This window comes from Bubalus bubalis, chromosome 3 (genome assembly GCF_019923935.1).
Source record: "Bubalus bubalis isolate 160015118507 breed Murrah chromosome 3, NDDB_SH_1, whole genome shotgun sequence".
NCBI classification, from domain to species: Eukaryota; Metazoa; Chordata; class Mammalia; order Artiodactyla; family Bovidae; genus Bubalus; species Bubalus bubalis.
The window spans coordinates 114,450,236-114,473,792 of NC_059159.1; the positions used below are offsets into that span (position 1 = coordinate 114,450,236).

The 23,557-nt window shown below is 41.9% G+C and overlaps 1 protein-coding gene across 4 annotated transcripts in view; it reads left to right on the forward strand.

Moving 5' to 3' along the window:
- PCSK5 (proprotein convertase subtilisin/kexin type 5) overlaps nt 1-22,883 on the forward strand; it is a 514,258-nt gene extending 491,375 nt beyond the window's left edge. For all 4 annotated transcript variants that reach the window (XM_025281617.3, XM_025281619.3, XM_025281621.3 and 1 more), the window contains 5 exons: nt 686-863; nt 2,978-3,195; nt 13,041-13,141; nt 16,724-16,910; nt 22,231-22,883. In XM_025281617.3, coding sequence (XP_025137402.3) covers nt 686-863; nt 2,978-3,195; nt 13,041-13,141; nt 16,724-16,910; nt 22,231-22,631 — 1,085 coding nt within the window. In that variant the 3' untranslated portion in view covers nt 22,632-22,883. The remainder of the gene's footprint in view (nt 1-685; nt 864-2,977; nt 3,196-13,040; nt 13,142-16,723; nt 16,911-22,230) is intronic.
- The last annotated feature ends 674 nt before the right edge of the window (nt 22,884-23,557 follow it).

Consider the following 23,557-nt stretch of genomic DNA (forward strand, 5'->3'; position numbering starts at 1 on the left):
GTGGAGGAAGGACTGGGGTTATGTGGGGCTGAACAACAAACCTCCAACTCATCTTGCTGAGCAGAGGATTCATGGTTAGAACCTAATATTTTAGATACATGGGCAAAAAGAGAGTCTCACTCTCCAGAGAACTTTGTGTCTTAATGGTAATGTTGTATGTCTGTCCTCCTACCACTGAGGAAACAAAGTTTAAATTTTCATTTTAATTCACTTTCAAGAGTCACACTGTCTGGACAGCACAGCAAAGCTGAGGGTAAAATCTCATAGTTTAGGCCAGAAATAGTTGAAATTGTAAGAACCTGTCATCGCACTGGCCCTGCACTTTGTTTTCTTCAATGGAGCCCTGATTCCTGCCATCCCAGCGCCCCTGCCCCAAACGTTCTCCCCATCCTGGGAGACCCTTAACTTCCTCCTGCACACTCTGACAGACAGTGGTTTCTGTCCTGCCCACCACAGTCCATCCACTCTGACCTCTGTTTTTCCTCAACTCCTAATGACCTTATGCTTGATTCTTGGACATTCATCTTAGCTTCTTGGATATCCATCAGCCCACAGGGTCACTGTCTCATTCCTCCTGCATCCCCTCTCATCACCCCCAACCCCGGTAAACAGTGGGGAGCATATAGGGCTTTGGAAGACCCATGTCATACTTGACATCAAGTCAGACTCTTTCCTCCCTTGGCAGACACAACCTGCGTGCAGGACTGCCCCGAAGGCTACTACGCTGATGAGGACAGCCACCGGTGTGGCCCCTGCCACAGCTCTTGTAGGACATGTGAAGGACAACACAGCATGCAATGCCTCTCCTGCCAGCCAGGCTGGTTCCAGCTGGGACAGGAGTGCCTGACCCAGTGCAGAGAAGGGTAAGATGCTCAACACACTAGCCCATAATCACTCCAGATTTCACTGTTAGCAAACCCATTCTGCGTATGAGGAAGCTAACTCTTGGAACACTTAAATAGCCAGACTGAAGTCTTACTGCCAGTAAGAAACAAAGGTGAGAGTCCAACCCAAATGTAATTGCTCTCTAGAGGATTTCAGCCAGTTCACAGTGATGGAAGAGTAAACAGGAAAGGCAGAGGGACCCAATGAGATAACACAGAGTCAGACTGTCAAGTCAGACCCACGTGCCAAACATCACCAATGGGAAGGACACAATAATTACAAGGCAGAGGTGATTCTTCTCTTAGAGAAGTCCATGACCATGAAGGTAGGTTCTTTCTCTTCTGGATCTGTTCTGATCATATTTAATACACAAGGTCTAAGCAATGGACGTGGAGCATTGATTTTTATAAAGGGCACAATTTCCATTAAATATCTCCACTTTTACCCCACTAATTCTCCAACCTGCCATGCCCCCATTAATCCACAAATTGCAGGTTTAGCTACCATAAGCAACCTAGATACACAGACGTGTCCTTTTAAAAGCATCTCACAGATAAGAGCTCTCCATCCTATACTTATTCTGCTAGGAAACACTGAGTGTGTTTATCAGAAGGTCTGGTTACCAGCACATTTGGAAGAGGATTTGACTGGGTCATCTCTTCTGCCACCAGGCATCCCCAGAAAAGATTAAGACTGATTACAGGTCTATTGTTAACTCTTCCTTCCCAGTCAATAACTTAAAGCATTGAGAGTTTCCAGACCCAAATTGCAGGGCTATAATCTTGGACTTTCCCCAAATGCTCTTGATCAAATGTGCACATCTCTTATCTTCAGTTCTGCAGCAATTACTGCTTGTATCATTGTCTTGTGTTTTGATTCACCTCATTCATTCAACACATGCTTAATAAAGAGTTAAGGTGAGTAATACAAAGACTTTGTAAGAGCCTATTCTTCTTATATATCTCTTTCCCAGAAAATTATAAGCTCTTGGAAGAAAAACACATCTTATTTTTCACACAAGTTTCTACAACACTCAGCACAGAGCCACACACATTAGCAGCTCTCAAAAAACACCAGTCACATAAATCAATAAAGAATGGTTCCTGCCAGACTAGAGAGGGAATGGGGTGGCCTGGCTCAGCCCTTCACCTTTATTTTAGTAAATGCTTGAAAAATCTGTATCCCATATAAAGAATCTCCATCTTCCTCAAATCAAGTCATTAGATACTCTTATGCAGATACACACACACACAAAAAAAATAATCTAAAAAGATTGCAGAACATGCAATTAAGAAAACAATTACTCCATAGTAAGTGAAGTTCCCTTTTGGAAGTGAGGCACAGGTTGCCATAAATCCCTTAAATGGGGAATAAATAGGGTAGTAATTAGATATAAGTGGCTATTTTATTGAAATAGTTCCTTTCGTAAAATCACTGATCCACATGCATAAACTTTGTATGTTAAATCCCCTTGGGAAGGCAGGTGTATACTCTTCTGTACCCTGACCCCATGCACATCATTATTTTGGTATTTAACCTCAGAACATTTTTAAGGCCCAGTTACTGTTTGTACTTATGCATGAGATCCTCTTCCAGGCCATGAGGTTCAAGTGATTTCATAGCCACCTCATGCAAAAAAAAAAAGGGCATCCCTGATAACTCAGACAGTAAAGAATCTGCCTGCAATGCAAGAGATCCAGGTTCAATCCCTGGATTAGGAAGATTCCCTGGAGAAGGGAATGGCAATCCACTCCAGTATTCTTGCCTGGAGAATTCCATGGATAGCGGTGATTACAGTCCATGAAGTCTCAGAGAGTCAGACTTGACTGAGCAACTGAATGACAACTTGGTGTGATCTGTGCTGGGTCCTTCCAAGTGTGTCATCTAATGTAATCCCCACAAATAGCAGGGAGGGATTGTAATGTCCAATTTATGGAAAAGAAACTGAGACTCAATAGATGTATTAGTATAATTGGTAATGAATCTAATAAGTAGATTCTAAAAGCACTCAGTTTGTAACCATGATTTTTCCCACCACACCCAACCTCTGAGCAAGCTTAGTACTGATGCTTTGCTTCTCTCCTTGGTTCAGATATTATGAAGAAAGCTCCACAGGACAGTGCAAGAGGTGCCACAGGAGCTGCAAGGCCTGCCAGGGCCCGCAGCCCACAGACTGCCTGTCCTGCGATCCATTCTTCTTTCTGCTCCGCTCCAAAGGACAGTGCCATCGCACCTGTCCAGAGCATCACTACGTGGAGCAAAGCACCCAGACCTGTGAGAGATGCCACCCGACCTGTGATAAATGCAAAGGTGAAGGCCCATCTAATCATTCTGCACATGTGAATGGAAAAATGCAAAGTTTTTCTTTCTGCTTTTTCCTTCTCTCCTTTCATCACCTTTGGAGGTTCCTCTTGCTTGCCAACCTCATAGCCGATCCTCTCTAAGATCAGCACCCAGTGCTCTCTTTCAGCATCTGCGCATTAGCCCTCTACCCCTAACTGCTCCTGCACCACACCGCTGCCTCATCAGATCCTCCCATCCTTCAAGGCCCAGATACAGACATCATCCGCTACAGCAAGTGTTTTCCACCTACTGCCTTCCTTCTCTGCCTGACTAACTTGGAATCTGCCAGGCAGAATTAATTTCATTATTTCAACAATTATGTTGGCCTAAAATTGTTCCAAGCTCCATCTTATTCTCCAGAGACCTACTTGTCTGTCTCAGAGATTCTTAAAATCAACATGTCCCAGAGTAAATACAATCTGGGTTTCCTCTGATATTCACTCCTTCTGTTAATGGATCCACTGTCCAACCAATTGCCCAGGTCTGATATCTTGAAGTTATCTTGAAGTTATCCTGTATACTCACATACCCTCCAACAATGGTAAACTTCAAGGCCTATTTATTCTCCCCACTAAACATTTCTCTGCTCAGATTTCTTTCTCAATTCCTACTATCCTGATTCTTTATTCTTAGCATCTTAGATAATTTTCTGAAATAGTCAGCACCCACCCCAACTCTGGTCTTGCTACTCCATACCCAGGTCATCCTGCACAATAAGTAATATCTGAGCAATCTTTCTAAAATTCAACTTTGCTCATTTTCTCCATAGTCTGATACAGAATGTTATGGTGAATTCCTCTCAACATTTAGGAAAGAAATACCTCCTATGATGTTTTTATTCTTAAAATATATTAGATTAATATTGATAGCTGGTAGGATACATTCCAATTGTCTTGGCTATAACTTGCTCTTTTTCTATATAAATTTTATAATCAGTCACATATCATTTAAAGAATCCCTTGGATATTAATGCATTGAACTGAAATCCATCTTTACAATCTGGAGTCATCATGTTTATGAACATGGTATAGCAACCAATCCATTCTGAAGGAGATCAACCCTGGGATTTCTTTGGAAGGAATGATGTTAAAGCTGAAACTCCAGTACTTTGGCCACCTCATGTGAAGACTTGACTCATTGAAGAAGACTCTGATGCTGGGAGGGATTGGGGGCAGGAGGAGAAAGGGAAGACAGAGGATGAGATGGCTGGATGGCATCACTGACTCGATGGACGTGAGTCTGAGTGAACTCCGGGAGTTGGTGATGGACAGGGAGGCCTGGCGTGCTTCGATTCATGGGGTCGCAAAGAGTCGGACACAACTGAGTGACTGAACTGACTGACTGATAGCTATCTCTCCAATCTATGCACTCACTCTTTCCTGATACTTTAAATAAATGTTTTCTATCTTTAAAAAGTAACTGAATTCTTTCCTCAGTCAGTCCTCTTAGTTTATGGTCTCAACTCTCCTTCCATATACCTTGAACCTGGAACCACCCAGAACCACTCAGCAGCCACCAAATAGATCATCACTTTCATGCCTCCATGACTTTTATCTGTGCATTTCTTCCTCCTGGAGAACAACACTATTAACTCTCAAGTTAAAGACCCAGGTTGAATGTCATCTTCTCTGTGAAGCTTTACTTAGTCTTCCCAGAAATCTTTCTTCTTCCTAATTTTACAGTCACAGCTGTTTTTACATTACATTTCAATTAAACATGTCCATCTCTCTTACTAATTGTAAGACCCTCAAAGCAAGGACTGGAGAAGCGCCCCACTCCAGTAATTTTGCCTGGAAAATCCCATAAACGGAGGAGCCTGATAGGCTGCAGTCCATGGGGTCGCACAGAGTCGGACACGACTGAGCGACTTCACTTTCACTTTTCACTTTCATTCATTGGAGAAGGAAATGGCAACCCACTCCAGTGTTCTTGCCTGGAGAATCCCAGGGACGGGGAAGCCTGGTGGGCTGCCGTCTATGGGGTCGCACAGAGTCAGACACAATTGAAGCAACTTAGCAGCAGCAGCAGCAGCAAAGCAAGGACTGGACCACATTCATTTTGTAGCCCCTATTTCTAGTCTAGAGTATCATACATAGTAAGTTTTCATTAAGTGTTTTCCAAATGGATGAATGAATAGAAAACAAATAAATTCTAATGTCTTTTTGCAAATCAAAAAATATCAGGCACTCAGTAACCAACCAGTTCTCTGTTAAGCTCTCAGACTGATCTTTCTACCTGACTAATACTGTAAGGACGTCTCTCTGCTTATAAGACTCTCCATTGATTTCAGGGTAGAATCTTAGTAGCTTTGCATAGGAAGTTCTTCATAATGAGACTCTGCTCATAGTCACCTTTTTCCCCCTCCTCCTCCTCCACCATCCTCTTATCCAAGCACAATTATTTACTGCAAACCTGAGCCAATCATGCTGCTTCTCCTTCTGGAGTACTTCTGTGGCCTGTTTTGTCTGGCTACCTCTTTTCCACCCGTTAGAGTCAGCATTGTCTCTAGAAAGCCTCCTGTAACCCGTCTCCACTTATCTGTGTTTGATAAGTACTCTACAATCATTCACCTTTTTATTTATGCAACACTTATCAAGCACTATGACCCAGATAATGCCAATACAACTGTGGACAGGAAAAACAGGTTCCCTGCGGCTGAAAGGGCATATTTTATAATCGCTTGCTTTTTTGTCTCTCTTCCTCTAGACTGAGATCCTCAAAGGCACACAGTAATGTGTCTTGCTTACCTTGGCTTCTCTAGCACTTGGCACAGTCACGGGAACGGGTGGCAGCAGCAGTGGGTTACTTCAAGGGCTCCTGCAGGCGATGGTGGGGACCTCAAGCCAGGGCAGCAGAGGTCTGGTTCGCAGGCAGAGCCCTGCACCTGCCCAAGGCCCAGGTTATGGTAGCAGCTACAAATGTCCGTTTAGTCAAGGCTATGGTTTTTCCAGTGGTCATGTATGGATGTGAAAGCTGGACTGTGAAGAAAGCTGAGCACCAAAGAATTGATGCTTTTGAACTGTGGTGTTGGAGAAGACTCTTGAGAGTCCCTTGGACTGCAAGGAGATCCAACCAGTCCTTTCTGAAGGAGATCAGCCCTGGGATTTCTTTGGAAGGAATGATGCTACAGCTGAAACTCCAGTACTTTGGCCACCTCATGCAAAGAGTTGACTCATTGGAAAAGTCTCTGATGCTGGGAGGGATTGGGGGCAGGAGGAGAAGGGGACGACAGAGGATGAGATGGCTGGATGGCATCACTGACTCGATGGACGTGAGTCTCAGTGAACTCCGGGAGTTGGTGATGGACAGGGAGGCCTGGCGTGCTACGATTCATGGGGTCGCAAAGAGTCAGACACGACTGAGCGACTGAACTGAACTGACCACGGTCCTCAACACACCTAAGGCAGTGGAGCTCTGCGCTCTGTACAATCTCTACCTCAATCCATCATGACCATCAGTGTGCCCGCACCCCGCAGCTGAGGCAGGCAAGAAGTCCATCTCCAGTGGGGAAGTGATGGAAAAGCTGGAGGGCATGGCACACGCACCTGCTTTCCAAGAACACCACATGCCTCCTCCATTTCAAGGGTGAGGTGGAGACAAGAATAGTCAGTTCTTTCCTGGCCTGCCTCCAGGGCAAGACCATTCAGCTCAGCAGCTTCCCCGACGTCCTCAAGGTGAGCACTGCCGAGTTCAAAATGGATTTCACCACCCGACACGACTGGGACTCCTTCACCTGTGATGTAAGGAGTGAACGAAACGCTGCCGCGAAAGGCTGAACACGATTCACGTGGCAGCGGGGGCAGCCCAGAAAACGGCTCCTCCTGAAGGAGTACGGCTCGGAGAAGCTGGGCGAGGAGGTTCTGCTCGAGGAGTCTAAGTCTGAGGAAACACAGCAGGTGACCCCGGCTAGGAGGAGATGACCGACCCGAACTTCCACACATTCAGTCTGGGGGACACTGGACCTTTGAGGTCCAGCACGACAGATCTTCTTCCAAGCTGCGGGCGCCTTGCGCGGGGTGACGCTCAGGTACACAGGCGAGGCTTACAAAGCCATGGTTTGCGGCCTCCAGGTTTCTTTTGATTAGACCAAACACCTGAGTGATGCCTCAATTAAGAACTGGTTCCTCAAGCAGCAGAAGTTTCTGCAGCTGAAACAGCAGACAGCAGAAGAGCACCAGAGAGGCAGAGGCACAGGAGGAGCAGAGCAAAGGAAAACAGAAAAAACTAGAGAACTAGAGGAAATGGAGAGAAAGCAGAGAAGATTCCGCATGAGGGAACTAAAGCAGAAGGGCTGGGAATTCCATCAGAATCTTTCTAGAAGCTGCAAGTAAAGGAGCAAAATGCTGCGAGGAAAAAAACAAAAACACACACACAGAGAAAGGAAACTACAGCAGGTCAGGAGGAATCTGCAGCCCACAATGCTAATTGCGGGGCAGCTGAGCCAGGCCAAGGTACTGCCCCGCGTGGCGCCCACGGTCTCCATCTCCAGCGTGGGACCGCCTCTTCCAGCTAAGATGTAACCTGTGGGTTTTTTTTGAAACTCCCAGCCACGACCTCCCTCCTCCTTCGCTGGTTGCCAACGTAACACCCCACCCCCCACCCCTCAATTGTCTTAACACGAAGTGGGGGAAAACTTGGTGAGAGGGCTCAATACAGTTTTTGTATTGTTTTAAAGTAACTCTAAGTAACATAAACATTACATTACTCATAGCTGCTGCTGCTAAGTCGCTTCAGTCCTGTCCGACTCTGTGCGACCCCATAGACGGAAGCCCACCAGCCTCCCCTGTCCCTAGGATTCTCCAGGCAAGAACACTGGAGTGGGTTGCCATTTCCTTCTCCAGTGCTTGAAAGTGAAAAGTGAAAGGGAAGTCGCTCAGTCGTGTCGGACTCTGTGCGACCCCATGGACTGCAGCCTACCAGGCTCCGCCGTCCATGGGATTTTCCAGGCAAGAGAACTGGAGTGGGGTGCCATCGCCTTCTCCATTATTCATAGCTAGAAAGTGCTTATAGGCTAGTGGACAACCTCAACTATCCTAGGAGTGGTCATGTGCTTTTCATAGTAGTCCTACAATTTCTTTTATATATCTCACAGCATGGTGTGTCACCTCTGATCAATAGAAAGATAATCTAAGGCAGATATATCTTAGTTTTTTTCATAGTCACATTCTTAAAAATGAACAAATAAAATTAATAATATATTAACCAACATATAAAAATATTTAACATATTGTTAATATGAAAATTATTTAGATTATACTTTCTTTTTTTTGTACTGAGTCTCAAAATCTGATGTTTATTTTACATTTATGCACAATTCAAATTGGAGTAGCTACAAGTGTTCAGTAGTCACTGTATGACTGCTGCTGCTGCTAAGTCACTTCACTTGTGTCCGACTCTGTGAGACCCCATGGACGGCAGCCCACCAGGCTCCTCTGTCCCTGGGAATCTCCAGGCAAGAATACTGGAGTGGGTTGTCATTTCCTTCTCCAACTGTATGGCTAGGAGCTACCATATTGGACAGCTCATTTCTAATTTAGAACAGCGGTTTCAGATTGTATTTTAGCAGTAGGCCATCTCTTCAGATGAAACCTTTGGCTGAATCCTATTATGTAAATAATCAGGGCTGCTGCTGCTGCTCAGATTGAAGCAGAACAGGATATCAGAGCCCCATCTGATGCCCCCATTTGTCCCCTCCCAAGCACTTCCAGGCAGTTCTTGAGGCAGCTCCATAAATCCATAGCATACAGTGGTACCCATTCTTCACTCATCTACAATTGATTTTAATCTTTCAAAGAATTACCTTCCAAACAAACTGCATTTAAATAATCATTAATTTGTGTTCTTTTTTTTTTTTTTCCCATTTCAGAGGCATGTATAATTGCCGCTCAGAACTTTTAATCAGGATCAGAGAACAAACAAGAGATTACAGTGAATTAGGGGTGAAGTGGGAGAGGAGTGGAAACTTTGCATTGTCATTGGCCCTGTGATGGTAAATATTGACCTTCTATGAGGTTTTTTTGAAAGTTGAAGGTAGTACCTCTGATGCCACTGTTACTAGATACAAGGGGCTTTCATTCCATCTAGGATTGCCAGATAAAATACTGTATTTTAATTTCCTACATATAAAAACACAAGTCCCAACTCCCTAGTTCAGTGCAGTGCTACTTGGGGGAGGAGAAACATTTGTTAATAGTTTCTAATCAGGATCAGGCAACCATCATAAGATAAGTTAATGTCTCTTAACATCAGTCAATCAAAACAGGGCAGCACCAGCTTTTTAAGAATTTTGTAGGGATTGGAAAAATTTTTAGTGATGTCAGCACAGTTTGAAAAAACTATAAATTTTTTTACTTGGATTTGGGATTTCCTGAGTGAATTAATGATGATGGTTTGGAGCATTCCCAGGCTCAAAAATTCACCAATACCTTCAGATAATGGAATACTAGTCAGTATTAAAGAGAGATGAGCTATCAAGCCATAAAAAGATACAGAGGAAACTTAAATACCTATTAGTGAAAGAGGCAGCTCTGAAAAGGCTTCATACTGTATGACTTCAACTATGTGACATTGTGGAAATGGTGTGGTTCCGGGGGGGGTGGGGAGCAGGGGGTGTGGAATAGGGAGAGATGAATAGGCAGAGCACAGAGGATTTTTCAGTTCAGTTTAGTCAAAGCTCAGCCATGTCCAACTCTTGGCGACCCCATGAATCGCAGCACACCAGGCCTCCCTGTCCATCACCAACTCCTGGAGTTCACTCAGACTCACGTCCATCGAGTCGGTGATGCCATCCAGCCATCTCATCCTCTGTCGTCCCCTTCTCCTCCTGCCCCCAATCCCTCCCAGCATCAGAGTCTTTTCCAATGAGTCAACTCTTCACATGAGGTGGCCACAGTACTGGAGTTTCAGCTTTAGCATCATTCCTTCCAAAGAACACCCAGGGCTGATCTCCTTTAGAATGGACTGGTTGGATCTCCTCGCGAGGATTTTTAGGGTAGTGAAAATATTCTGTATGATACTAAAATGATGGATACATGTAATTATACCCTTGTTCAAACCCATAGATATTCAACACAAAGAGGGAACCCCAACATGAACTACAGACTTAGGGTGATTATAATATGTCAAAGAAGGTTTATCTTTGTTTAAAAAAAAAATTCAATTCTGGTGAGTCATGTTAATGGGGAAGGCTATGCATGTGTGAAGGCAGGAGGTATACAGGAAATCCTTGTACCTCTCTGTCAAAGATTTTGTTGTAAACCTAAAACTGCTCTAAATGAATAATAATAGGAAAGCCTTAAAGATAAAGTTCATCAACACAACCTCCCCAAGATTGTATTCCAGGGATGACAGGGCATAGCTGGGTGAATCTTAAAGCCACCCTGAGTGTTTGTGCCTCCCCTCCTGTATTTGACATGAACCCCGAGTATTCCTGGTCAGTGCCTTCTATCTTTGATGTTCATTTCTTCTGCCATCCTTTCTTCACCTACACACACATCCTTTGCTGGTTAATGAATCTTTGTGCTGCCTTCTGATTTTGCATTATAGAGATTACAACATTCGGGGACAAGTTTTCTCCTGGGTTGTAAACTGGGTGAAAAAAAAAAAAAAAGGATGAATTCTTTCCTTCTTAAAGTATTAGCTGTCATACTAAGAAATGAGGGTGAATAAAGGGTCCAGGGAAAATTTCCCACCCTAAATAAGTAACACCAAGTAGATTGTGTTTCATTCACATTTGACTGCCCAATAATATTAGGCTGTTACAAAATACTTAAAAGAACTAAAGGCGTTGGGGAAGGACAACCTACTAAGGACCAGTATGTATCTTTTATGCACCAGGTTTCTTTATAATTGGCTCTTTCCTTGCCTTCATGCATTTCACTTTGTATTTATCCTCCACACAAAATTGTTTTAAATAAAAATCCAGTCTGGTTAACCAAAGCTTCCTAACTCTCTCAAGCTGCCTCTCTCTTCCAGTGTGGAATGACACCACAGACAGACCCTGGGGTGGCTCTGCATGGGGGTCAGTCCAAGGGAGAGCAGATGGTGAGCTGTTCTGAATTTTAGGGAAATACCAAAGCTGTCTTTATAGGTCCCAAGTTTCCTACAGATCCTTCAAAGCAATGATAAATGAAAGGTGTTAAACTTGAAAAAAAAAAAAAAAAGAAAACATTCTGGAAATTAACAAACTACCTTTTGCAAAAGACACAGAGTACCCTAAGTATGCAGATTTTGTAACAAATCAGTGTAGGCGATGTAAATGGAGTCCTGGCTTGTCACCCAGAAGTGACAGGTAGTACCTTTGGGAATTTCCCAGAAGCCAAGCCAAATTTCTCCTGGCCTCCTGGGTAAATGTAAGCAAACTTACAACCCAAATTTTGTAATCTAACCTTTTACACCCTTTTCCCCCCTCTGTTAATTTCTCCTACCTTTAATTTTTCTTCATAAAGGAAAAAAACCCAGTTTTGTATTTTAAAATTGGAGTAAAACACTGAAGATGTATTTTAGAAAACTGGCGAGGGGGAAGGAAAGAGGTAGGAGAAGTTTGATTCTTTCATCCGAGACCACAGTTGTGTTTGGAATATGTAGGAAATTCTGTGTGAAGCTGGAGGGAATATAGAAATAGAATGGCTTTGAATTTATATCATTATAGGCAGCCCCCAATCTAAGAAGTTTGGTAATAAAGATTTATTATCTGAGCTGTTGTTCAGAAGTCAGAATTCATTTTTTCACAGAAACATTATAAATGATAGTTCATAGATCAGATATGAAAAGTAGATTGAAATCCATAGTGAATTTAAGATGAGGACTCAAGGTTCTACTTCAAGTTCAACTAACCACCCTTTACAATATTTTTCTAATGGAAAGATCTATAGATCACGTTCCAGCTCATGGTATCAGGCACATTCCATGCCTCATCTATCTCCCTGCTCCTGCTTCTCTTTCTAACACAGTGAACTAAAGCTCAGCTCTCCTGTTCCCAAACTCTCTCCAGAAGTTATCCCTTGCTAATTACATAGAAAGAAATGCTTGGGTTAGTCATTCTTTCAGTCTCTGAATTAGGAGAGAAGTGTATTACCTCCACAGGCAGCAGACTTCCTCTACGTGTGAAGGCAAGTAGTGTGATCAAAGAGCACGGCACTGGCCGTCAACAAACCTGTTCTCACTCTTGGCTCAACCATTCTCCATGTAACCTTGAGTGATGAATTCACGTGTCTGGGCATTAGTTTACATTTATTTAAAAATTAAATAAATAGGATGTCAAATTTATGAGAAGAGAGTTGACTGCTTTCTAGAGAATTTCAAAGGAACCTATCATGACAATGTTCAAAATTAAGAACTACTGGACAAAATGATCTGCTAAATTCTTTTAGCCCTAGCATTTTAAATTGCAAGTCTGGTGTTGTATCTTAATTAGGAACTGCCCATTCATGATTTACTCATAAAGTTTTGGAGCCCTCCAAATCATTCTCATCCTCTCTACTAGTTAAACAATAAGCAGAATGATAAAAACTATTACAAACTTTCTACATGATTTGTCATTCTCTGAAAATCTTTCCTTTTGCTGTAATAAAATATCTGTCATCTCCTAACCCATAATTTTCCAAACTGAGAGTTTATGTTGATTAGACTAACTGGATGATTTTTAGGTCTTTACTTGGTATCTCATAGAATTTGTTTTTCCATATCCTCAATCAATTCACCTTTCTACTTCAAGTTATTTGACATGTTCCTTGCTCCTGTTTCAGATCCAAGACAGAGGGTGAAATCTAAGGTCAGTCTCATAACTTGGAATCTTTTTTTTTTTTTTTCAGGAAAAGGAGCATTGAACTGCTTATCCTGTGTGTGGAGTTACCACCTGGTGGGAGGACTCTGTACCTCGGACTGTCTTGTGGGGGAGTACAGAGTGGGAGAGGTACAGAGCTGGGTGTGGTGTGCCTTCAACCATTGCTGCAGAGGGACGTGAGCTAGTTTCTGCTTGTCATTTTGGGCAAAGTCCAAAAAAATCATAAAATTGCTACACACACTATAGCTCAGGTTTAATATTTGTAAATCTTCTACCACTGCATTGTGGAATAATGGTACTACCCATCTGTAGCCTTAATTCCAATCAAAGGAGCTGAAAAGACCTGAAAGAAATAATGGGAAGTTATTTAATGAGGACAACAATATATTGCTCACAACCCTAGAAGTTTCAGGTCTACATAGGAATATTATGCCAGAAATAAGAATTGTCTTCTCTTTTCCCCCTCTGCTGACTAACCTGAAACATCTGAAGAATGTTAGAACTACACAATCCATGTTAGTCCTTCACCTCCTCCCTTCACAGACTATCAAGAGAGAGATGTTTCATTTGCTAGCCTAGGAACCATGGATTCTGAGTCCACTTTTTTTTTTTTACTGAAGAATAATTGCTTTACAGAATTTTGCTGTTTTCTGTCAACCTCAACATGAATCAGCCATAGGTATACCTGAGTCCACTAACTTCATGATTGTGTTTCCAAACTTTAGAAATTAAGTAAAGGGTAAAACTCACATGACCCAGCATATTCACACATGCCACTCTCTTTAAATTCGGATAAGAGCCCTGACTACACTTTGGAGAAACTGAGAATCTCAGAGGTTAAATACAGTACACTGATAAAGATTATACAACTAGTAAAAAACAAAGTTGGGATTAAACCCAGGGGTTCTGACTCCTAATCCAGGATTTGATGAAATCTCAGCTGAGAAAACATCTTATCAACACCTGGAACTTGCCAAACAGTGGCAATTTCCATTCCTTCTTTTTCTGCCTTCCAAAGTGCAGAAGTGAAATAAGAAGTTATGTTCCCTCGTCCACATTTTCAGCACCAGTGAAACGAAGCAGCCTATTGGGAGGGAAATCACTTTATCTAATCTCTCAAGAATCTTTCCACTGATATTTCACTGTGTTAGCTAAACAGTCACAATTTATATTATCCTAGGGTAGAGGCTGTGAAAAAAAGGGAAGCGAAAAGCAAAGGAGAAAGGAAAGATATACCCATTTGAATGCAGAGTTCCAAAGAATAGCAAGGAGAGATAAGCCTTCCTCAGCAATCAATGCAAAGAAAACTATAGAATGGGAAAGACTAGAGATCTCTTCAAGAAAATTAGAGATACCAAGGGAACACTTTATGTAAAGATGGGCTCAATAAAGGACAGAAATGGTAGGGACCTAACAGAAGCAGAAGATATTAAGAAGAGGTGGCAAGAATACACAGAAGAACTGTACAAAAAAGATCTTCACGATCCAGATAATCACGATGGTGTGATCACTCACCTAGAGCCTGACATCCTGAAGTGTGAAGTCAAGTGGGCCTTAGGAAACATCACTACAAACAAAGCTAGTGGAGGTGATGGAATTCCAGTTGAGCTATTTCAAATCCTGAAAGATGATGCTGCACTCAATATGCCAGCAAATTTGGAAAACTCAGCAGTGGCCACAGGACTGGAAAAGGTCAGTTTTCATTCCAATCCCAAAGAAAGGCAATGCCAAAGAATGTTCAAACTACCACACAATTGCACTCATCTCACACAGTAGCTGAGTAATGCTCAAAATTCTCCAAGCCAGGCTTCAGCAATACATGAACCGTGAACTTCCAGATGTTCTAGCTGGTTTTAGAAAAGGCAGAGGAACCAGAGATCAAATTGCCAACATCCGCTGGATCATCAAAAAAGCAAGAGAGTTCCAGAAAAACATCTATTTCTGCTTTATTGACTATGCCAAAGCCTTTGACTGTCTGGATCACAATAAACTGTGGAAAATTCTGAAAGAGATGGAAATACCAGACCACCTGACCTGTCTCTTGAGAAACCTATATGCAGATCAGGAAGCAACAGTTAGAACTGGACATGGAACAACAGACTGGTTCCAAATAAGAAAAGGAGTACATCAAGGCTGTATATTGTCACCCTGCTTATTTAACTTATATGCAGAGTACATCATGAGAAACGCTGGGCTGGATCAAGCAGAAGCTGGAATCAAGATTGCCAGGAGAAATATCAATAACCTCAGATATGCAGATGACACCACCCTTATGACAGAAAGTGAAGAAGAACTAAAGAGTCTCTTGATGAAAGTGAAAGAGGGGAGTGAAAAAGTTGGCTTAAAGCTCAACATTCAGAAAATGAAGATTATGGCATCTGGCCCCCTTACTTCATGGGAAATAGATGGGGAAACAGATGGGGAAACAGTGGAAACAGTGTCAGACTTTATTTTTCTGGGCTCCAAAATCACTGCAGATGGTGATTGCAGTCATGAAATGAAAAGACGCTTACTCCTTGGAAGGAAAGTTATGACCAGCCTAGACAGCATATTCAAAAGCAGAGACATTATTTTGCCAACAAAGGTCTGTCTAGTCAAGGCTATGGTTTTTCCAGTGGTCATGTATGGATGTGAGAGTTGGACTATAAAGAAAGCTGACCACCAAAGAATTGATGCTTTTGAACTGTGTTGTTGGAGAAGACTCTTGCAAGTCCCTTGGACTGCAAGAAGATCCAACCAGTCCACCCTAAAGGAGATCAGTCCTGGGTGTTCATTGGAAGGACTGATGTTGAAGCTGAAACTCCCATACTTTGGCCACCAGATGCAACTCATTGGAAAAGACCCTGATGCTGGGAAAGATTGAAAGCAGGAGGAGAAGGGGACGACAGAGGATGAGATGGTTGGATGGCATCACCGACTCAATGGACATGGGTTTGGGTGGACTCCAGGAGTTGGTGATGGACGGGGAGGCCTGGCGTGCTGCGGTTCACGGGGTCACAAAGAGTCGGACACGACTGAGTGGCTGAACTGAACTGAGGGCAGAGGCACACAAGAATCTTAATAGCCACAGAGGCAGAGCAGATCATGTAAATGAGTGAAGAGTGCTGGGTCAAAAAAAAAAAAAAAACCCTGCAAACTTGACCATAGGCAGAATATGACATTTCATCTATGTGTTGGTAACATCAGAGCACATTGTGAGGATTGTATCCAATAGGAGAGCATAAAAGGGGCCACTGCCACTCAACTCCATCTGTGATATGGGAGTGATGAATCCAGTGTTGATAAGTCTGATAGTTTTGAAAGAGAAACTCAGAACTGACTTATGTGTGAAATATCCCAATTTTGAAATGTAGGCAATGAGTTCAAATTTTTTTAAACCATGAAATCCAATTGAGTATGGACCAAACAAAACTTGTCCTTGACCAGGTACAGCACATGGCGGTCAGGGACCTGAGCTATTCTAGAAGTTTGTTCTCTCACTATTATTACCAGCAGATCTCAGAGGAGAAGCTCAACAATGGCTCCATCAAGTGCAGACAGCTGGTTCTGTTTTCACCCAGAGGAGTTAAAATGGTCCCAGAACAAATCACCTTTCTGCTATCCCCAACCTGCCTCCTTCCTTTATCCAGAGAAGAGGGAACCCCCATCTGGGAACTCTCCGTGCCTTGTTAATTTCTCCACACTTAAAATGAATCTGATTGTTCTTAACAGGGGGAGAAATTTAACTGTGAAAAGTGCCACGAGAGCTGCATAGAATGCAAGGGACCTGGCACCAGGAACTGTACCGTGTGTCCTGCCAACCTGGTGCTGCACATGGATGACAGCCGCTGCCTGCGTTGCTGCAATGCCTCCGATCCCACCGATGCCCAGGAGTGCTGTGACTGCCAGGACACCGAAGGTGAGGGGAGGGGAAGAGAGTTTTGCAGAACCAGAGGAAGGACATGTCCTCAGGATGCTCACAGGAGCATGAGGGAGAGAGGGATGGGACGTTTCAGAGGATCAATAGAGCTACCTTTTTTCCTAATGACTTTTTAAGTATATTTTTAAATTGAAGTATAGTTGATTTATAATGTTAGTTTCTGGTGTAAAGCAAAGTGATTCAGTTATATATATGCGTGTCTGCATGCTCAGTTGCTTCAGTCGTGTCCAACTCTTTGCGTGGACTGTAGCCCACTAGACTCCTCTGTCCATGGGATTTTCCAGGCAAGAATACTAGAACAGGTTACCATGCCCTCCTCCAGGAGATCATTCTGACCCAGGGATTGAACCTATGTCTTCTGCATTGCAGGCAGATTCTTTACCACTGATCCATGGGGGAAGATATATATGTTTTATATATATAAAACATATATATATATAAACATATATATATATTTATATATAATATATAGTCTTTCATATTTTTCTAGTATGGTTTATTATAAGATAAAGATACCTTTTTATTGAGTGCTCACTATATGTCTAGTATATTTGGAACTTTCTGTCCACTATTTAAGTAGATATTATCAATCCCATTTTACTGATGAGAAGACTTGGGTTCAAAGGGTTTGATTAGTGTGCCCAAGTGTTTCCCTGGTGGCTCTGACAGTAAAGAATATGTCTGCAATGAAGGAGATCTCGGTTTGATCCCTGGGTTGAGAAGATCCCCCTGAAGGAGGGAATGGCAACCCACTCCAGTATTCTTGCCTGGAGAATTCCGTGCGCAGAGGAGTCCATACCAATGATAAGAGGCTCATGTGAAATTAGAATATGGATCATTTGGACTCAAAGCCAGCATTCTCTCCACTCCTGTGCTGCCTCCCAGATTCAAACTCAAGCAGGTCTAAAGTTTCATCTTTATAAATTTATAAACTTTATTCCTTTTTTTTTTTTTTTTGGTTTTTCCTTTCTTAGGAAAAAAGGAAAAGAATCATCTATCACAGAAACTTATGCCAATATTATCTTGATTCTGTTGAAAAATCATTCTGTGGAAGTCAGTTCAAATCCAGGGCTCCCATTAGAGACTTAAGACATTTTATAAATGAGTTTTTATTGAAGGCTTTCTTACAAAACCCAATTTACCAATTCCAACCCCCTAACTGTCTCCCCACCCCAACCCCACTTGTATAGATACTTGGTTATCATTGGCTACAAGCTTAGAAAGGCCCCAAATGGAGTCATATCATCTAAAAAGAAAAATATAAATTCTTATTTATTTATTTTAATTGGAGGCTAATTACTTTACAATATTGCAGTGGTTTTTGCCATACATTGACATGAATCAGCCATGGGTTTACATGTGTTCCCCATCCTGAACCACCCCCCAACCTCCCTCCCCATCTCATCCCTCTGGGTCATCCCAGTGTACCAACCCTGAGCACCCTGTCTCATGCATCGAACCTGGACTGGCGATCTGTTTCACATATGATAATATACATGTTGCAATGCTATTCTCTCAGATCATCCCACCCTCGCCTTCTCCCACAGAGTCCAAAAGACTGTTCTATACATCTGTGTCTCTTTTGCTGTCTCACATATAGGGTTATCATTACCATCTTTCTAAATTCCATATATATGCGTTAGTGTACTCTATTGGTGTTTTTCTTCCTGGATTACTTCACTTTGTATAATAGGCTCCAGTTTCATCCACCTCATTAGAACTGATTCAAAGGTATTCTTTTTAATGGCTGAGTAATATTCCATTGTGTATATGTACCACAGCTTTCTTATCCATTTGTCTGCCGATGGATATCTAGGTTGCTTCCATGTCCTGGCTATTATAAACAGTGCTGCAATGAACATTGGGGTGCACATATCTCTTTCCCTTCTGGTTTCCTCAGTGTGTATGCCCAGCAGTGGGATTGCTGGGTCATATGGCAGTTCTATTTCCAGTTTTTTAAGGAATCTCCACACTGTTCTCCATAGTGGCTGTACTAGTTTGCATTCCCAACAACAGTGTAAGACGGTTCCCTTTTCTCCACACCCTCTCCAGCATTTATTGTTTGTAGACTTTTGGATCACAGCCATTCTGACCGACGTGAGATGGTACCTCATTGTGGTTTTGATTTGCATTCTCTGATAATGAGTGATGTTGAGCATCTTTTCATGTGTTTGTTATCCATCTGTATGTCTTCTTTGGCAAAATGTCTGTTTAGTTCTTTGGCCCGTTGTTTGATTGGGTCATTTATTTTTCTGGAATTAAGCTGCAGGAGTTGCTTGTATATTTTTGAGATTAATTCTTTATCAGTTACTTCGTTTGCTATTTTTTTCTCCCATTCTGAAAGCTGTCTTTTCACTTTGCTTATACTTTCCTTCGTTGTGCAAAAGCTTTTAAGTTTAATTAAGTCCCATTTGTTTATTTTTGCTTTTATTTCCATTACTCTGGGAGGTGGGTCATAGAGGATGTATGTCGGAGAGTGTTTTGCCTATGTTTTCCTCTAGGAGTTTTATAATTTCTGGTGTTACGTTTAGATCTTTAACCCATTTTGAGTTTATTTTTGTGTATAGTGTTAGAAAGTGTTCTAGTTTCATTCTTTTACAAGTGGTTGACCAGTTTTCCCAGTACCACTTGTTAAAGAGATTGCCTTTTCTCCATTGTATATTCTTGCCTCCTTTGTCAAAGATAAGGTGTCCATAGGTGCATGGATTTATCTCTGGGCTTTCTATTTTGTTCCATTGATCTATACTTCTGTCTTTGTGCCAGTACCATACTGTCTTGATGACTGTAGCTTTACAGTATAGCCTGAAGTCAGGCAGGTTGATTCCTCCAGTTCCATTCTTCTAAAAAGAAAAATATAAATTCTAAAAACATTCTATAGTGCAAAAGCATATCATTTCTTTGGGGTTCAGCTACATCATGGCTTGACCAAAAAAAAGAGACATCATATTTATGGGAGCCTGTCCATTTATTTAAAAAGTAAATCCCAGACCCCAAACCACTACTAGCCTTTTCTGTTTTATTTTTTATCAACCTTTTCACTTACTTCTAAATATCCTCTTTCCAAAAACTAATTATTTCCTCCTTTCAGCAATCCTGCCTCCCTGAGCAGCTGGTTTCCCCAGCTATTCACACGCATCCACCTTCAGGGTCTGATTGCCTAATATTCATGCTGTGTCAGCTAAGAATAATAACCCTCATTACATTGATGGCTTTAAATGAAACCAGAATTGTGTGCATGTTGGATGTAGAGTTTCAGCAAGCCTTTTACAACTAAGAACTACTTATTCCGCTTTCCTGGGCTTTCTGTAGCTCTTGAAGATTAAATACTCAAAAGACTAAATACTCTTAATTACCTGCTCATTCTTTACTGAGACACTCTGCTCCTTCAAAGAAGAACCCATATCACAGAGGCTGACCCTAACTCTCCAGACCTAAGACTGGAGGATAGTAAGACAGGATTGCATATGATGCCCTATTAATTGAAAGAACCTCACAAGGTCTTTTATTGAGCCTCCTGTCTCAGACAGCATTTATCACAAAGTACCACATACAGAGGGCTTCCCAGGTGGCTCCAGTGGTAAAGAATCTGCTTGTCAATGCAGGAGACACAAGAGACATGGGCTCAATCCCTAGGTCAGGAAGATCCCTGGAAGAGGGCATGGTAACCCACTCTAGGATTCTTGCCTGGAGAATGCCATGGACACAGAAGCCTGGCAGGCTATGATCCATAAGGTCACAAAGCCAAACATGACTTAGCATGCACACACCACACACAGATTGCAGTCCTTATTGCTTATCCTTCCTCTAGTGCTTTACTATTTCCTCCAGGGGAAAAATTCTGTTCTAGTATATTAATGACAAAAGTGGTCATGATAGTATCATTACTTTAGGAGATGAAATTCTGTTTGATGGGCAAAATCCCACAAGGATGAAAGTTAGGATAAAATAAAATTTAAAAGCTTGTTTATCACTAACAAAAAGAGAAGGAAAGAAACACATAGTGGTGATGTCACACCTAATTGGCTAATATATATTAAGCAAAAGTAATTAACCCTAAAATAACTGCCACAGTATTATATTCATTAAGCTAGTGTACATAATGTACCTAGAATCTCATAAAACATCCTGAGGGCAGAACTAGTTGGTTCAAAAAATATTTATGGAAAATGTACTGTTGTATTTCAACTTGTACATCCAGTAAAGCCTGCTAGTTTTTCTCTCTAGTTCTTTCATACTCTCATACTCCCATTTGGTGGGTTAAAGAATAGAAAAAAATATTAGGTAAATCATACCACCTGAATAAAGGAGTGAAAATGAGTTCATCACTGAGTTATGAAACTGTTTTGGTTGCTCCATGTTCTCAATTAAGTCATCAAAACCAAAGATGATGAATGAGAGAGAGGCAGAGCTCTCAGCTTCGGAAATCTTGGTTATGATAGAAGAAACCTATCTCTCAATTTGGCAGTCAGAATTTAAAGATGAGGGAAAAAAAGAATTTAAAGATGGTAGTTTTCTTCCTGCCAGATAAGGTCCACAGGATGTCAGAAAGTAAAACAACAACAACAACAACAACAAAAAACCACATTGCTGGTGTTTTGCCCTACTGTCTCCAGACAGTAGCCTGAAGTAAGGATTCCTGGGTTTGAATTCTGATCACTCCACAAACAACTTCTAACCTCTGATGATGTGATAATTCACTTTCTCTCTGTGGGTCTGTTTCCTCAACTATCAAGCAACAGAATGACCTGTGATTTCTATGGCCCCACACAGCAGAGTCAATGGTTTTATAAATTATCTGTTCCTGTCTTTGAATGATGGGACAATCCTGTTGAATCAGGTTTAAATGTAAACCTGATTTAAAGCTGGGGGAAAGACTCAGTCTTAGAAAGAGCTAAAGTTGAAACAGAAATAGAGCATTTAACAATAACTGAAACCTGGTCCAAAATGGAATATTTCTCTCAAGAAGGAAACAGAAGAATCGATTTGGTAACGTTGGACACTTGATGACTGACCCATGAGGTAAGGGTATGACGGAGGACTCCCTTTGGTCCTCAGACTGACTTTCACCCTAGAAGAGTTTGTTGGTATCATCTGGGATAGGCTGAAACTCTCCTGGAGTACACACAGCAATTCTGTAGAGGGATATGCTCTCTAAGGAAATCAAAGACAGTGGTTCTACTATTTTAGATTCAAAAGATAAAGGTGAAACCCTTTACTTCAGAAACTAATTTTCTCCATTCCATTTCTTCTCTTCCACCCTTCCCCTCTGTCCTCTTCCTTTGGGATCATCTTCCAACAGATGAGTGTATCCTTCGAGCAAGTGAGGTGGAGCCTACAGGTGTGCGTTCCAAGACAGCCCTGTTGATCACTTCCTCCATTATGCTGGTGCTTCTGCTCGGAGCAGCTGTGATTGTCTGGAGGAAATCTCGGAGCAGAGCCAAGTCAACAGAAAAAGGTGGCTATGCAAAGCTGGCTGAACCTAGCGTGTCCTACTCCTCCTATAAGAGCAGCCATCGTGAGAGCTTTGAAGAGGATCAAGTGATTGAGTACAGAGACCGGGACTATGATGAGGATGATGATGATGACATTGTCTACATGGGCCAAGATGGCACTGTCTACCGGAAATTTAAATATGGGCTGTTGGATGATGACAATGAAGATGACCTGGAATATGATGATGAGAGCTACTCCTACCAGTAAACAGAGGCCATGCCCACCCCACCACATTGCACTCATGGGCATGCATGTGAGCATTACAAAGTTGGATTTTATCCCAACATACCAGGATGACGTGAGGGTGCTTGTCTTCTTAACCAAGAGTCCAACTAGAGTATATGAGGATGCTGAAATATTTTGTTCTTCTTTTGGATAGTTCAACTCAATTAACCATAATTATTCAACCATGACTGAGGGACAAGGATAAAATTCAGAGTAATTGTTCTCAAAACAATATCTCAAGACACAAAACATAGGAAGTTTAAAAAAAAAAAGTGAAATTTTTGTGCAAACTGTTTCATGTGATTAAAAAAAAAGAAATAGACCTATAGAAATTCTGTTTCCCAGCTGCATTGTAGAGATATTTGCTACCTTTTCGATTTCTGATATTTCTGTAATTGATTTGGGGGGATGAGGAGACAAAAGAACTGTTTGTCTTAGAGGATTTTCCTCCCCTTTTAGTTCTCTTGGGCAGAGATTTGTTCCTTAGGGGACCACTAAAGAAAGTTCTCCTCCTCATGCCATTTATACCAATTACTCCAGCTCACCCCTGAGTAATAGAGACCACCTCTGCTGAGGCTGATCAGGATCTATTTATAGACAGGAGGAAAGACATGAGAGGTTGCTTCATAGCCAAGAAGCATGTGTCCTCCATGCCCTGGTTCCTCTGCAGTAGTCCATAGTCATGATGATTCTAGAGCAAGCTCAGGCAGGAGATTGGTGGCAGCAAGCCTAAGAGGAAAGACATCACTGTTTCTGAGAATGTCAGTCTTACACTCTCATGATTTTTCTAAGGGTGTTTCTGGTTAGAAACATCAGCTAAAACATCAAGTAATGAAAGAAAATTGGTAATGTTAACCTAACATAAAATGGGATAAAATGACAAAAACTTCAGATACTCTTTTAAAAAA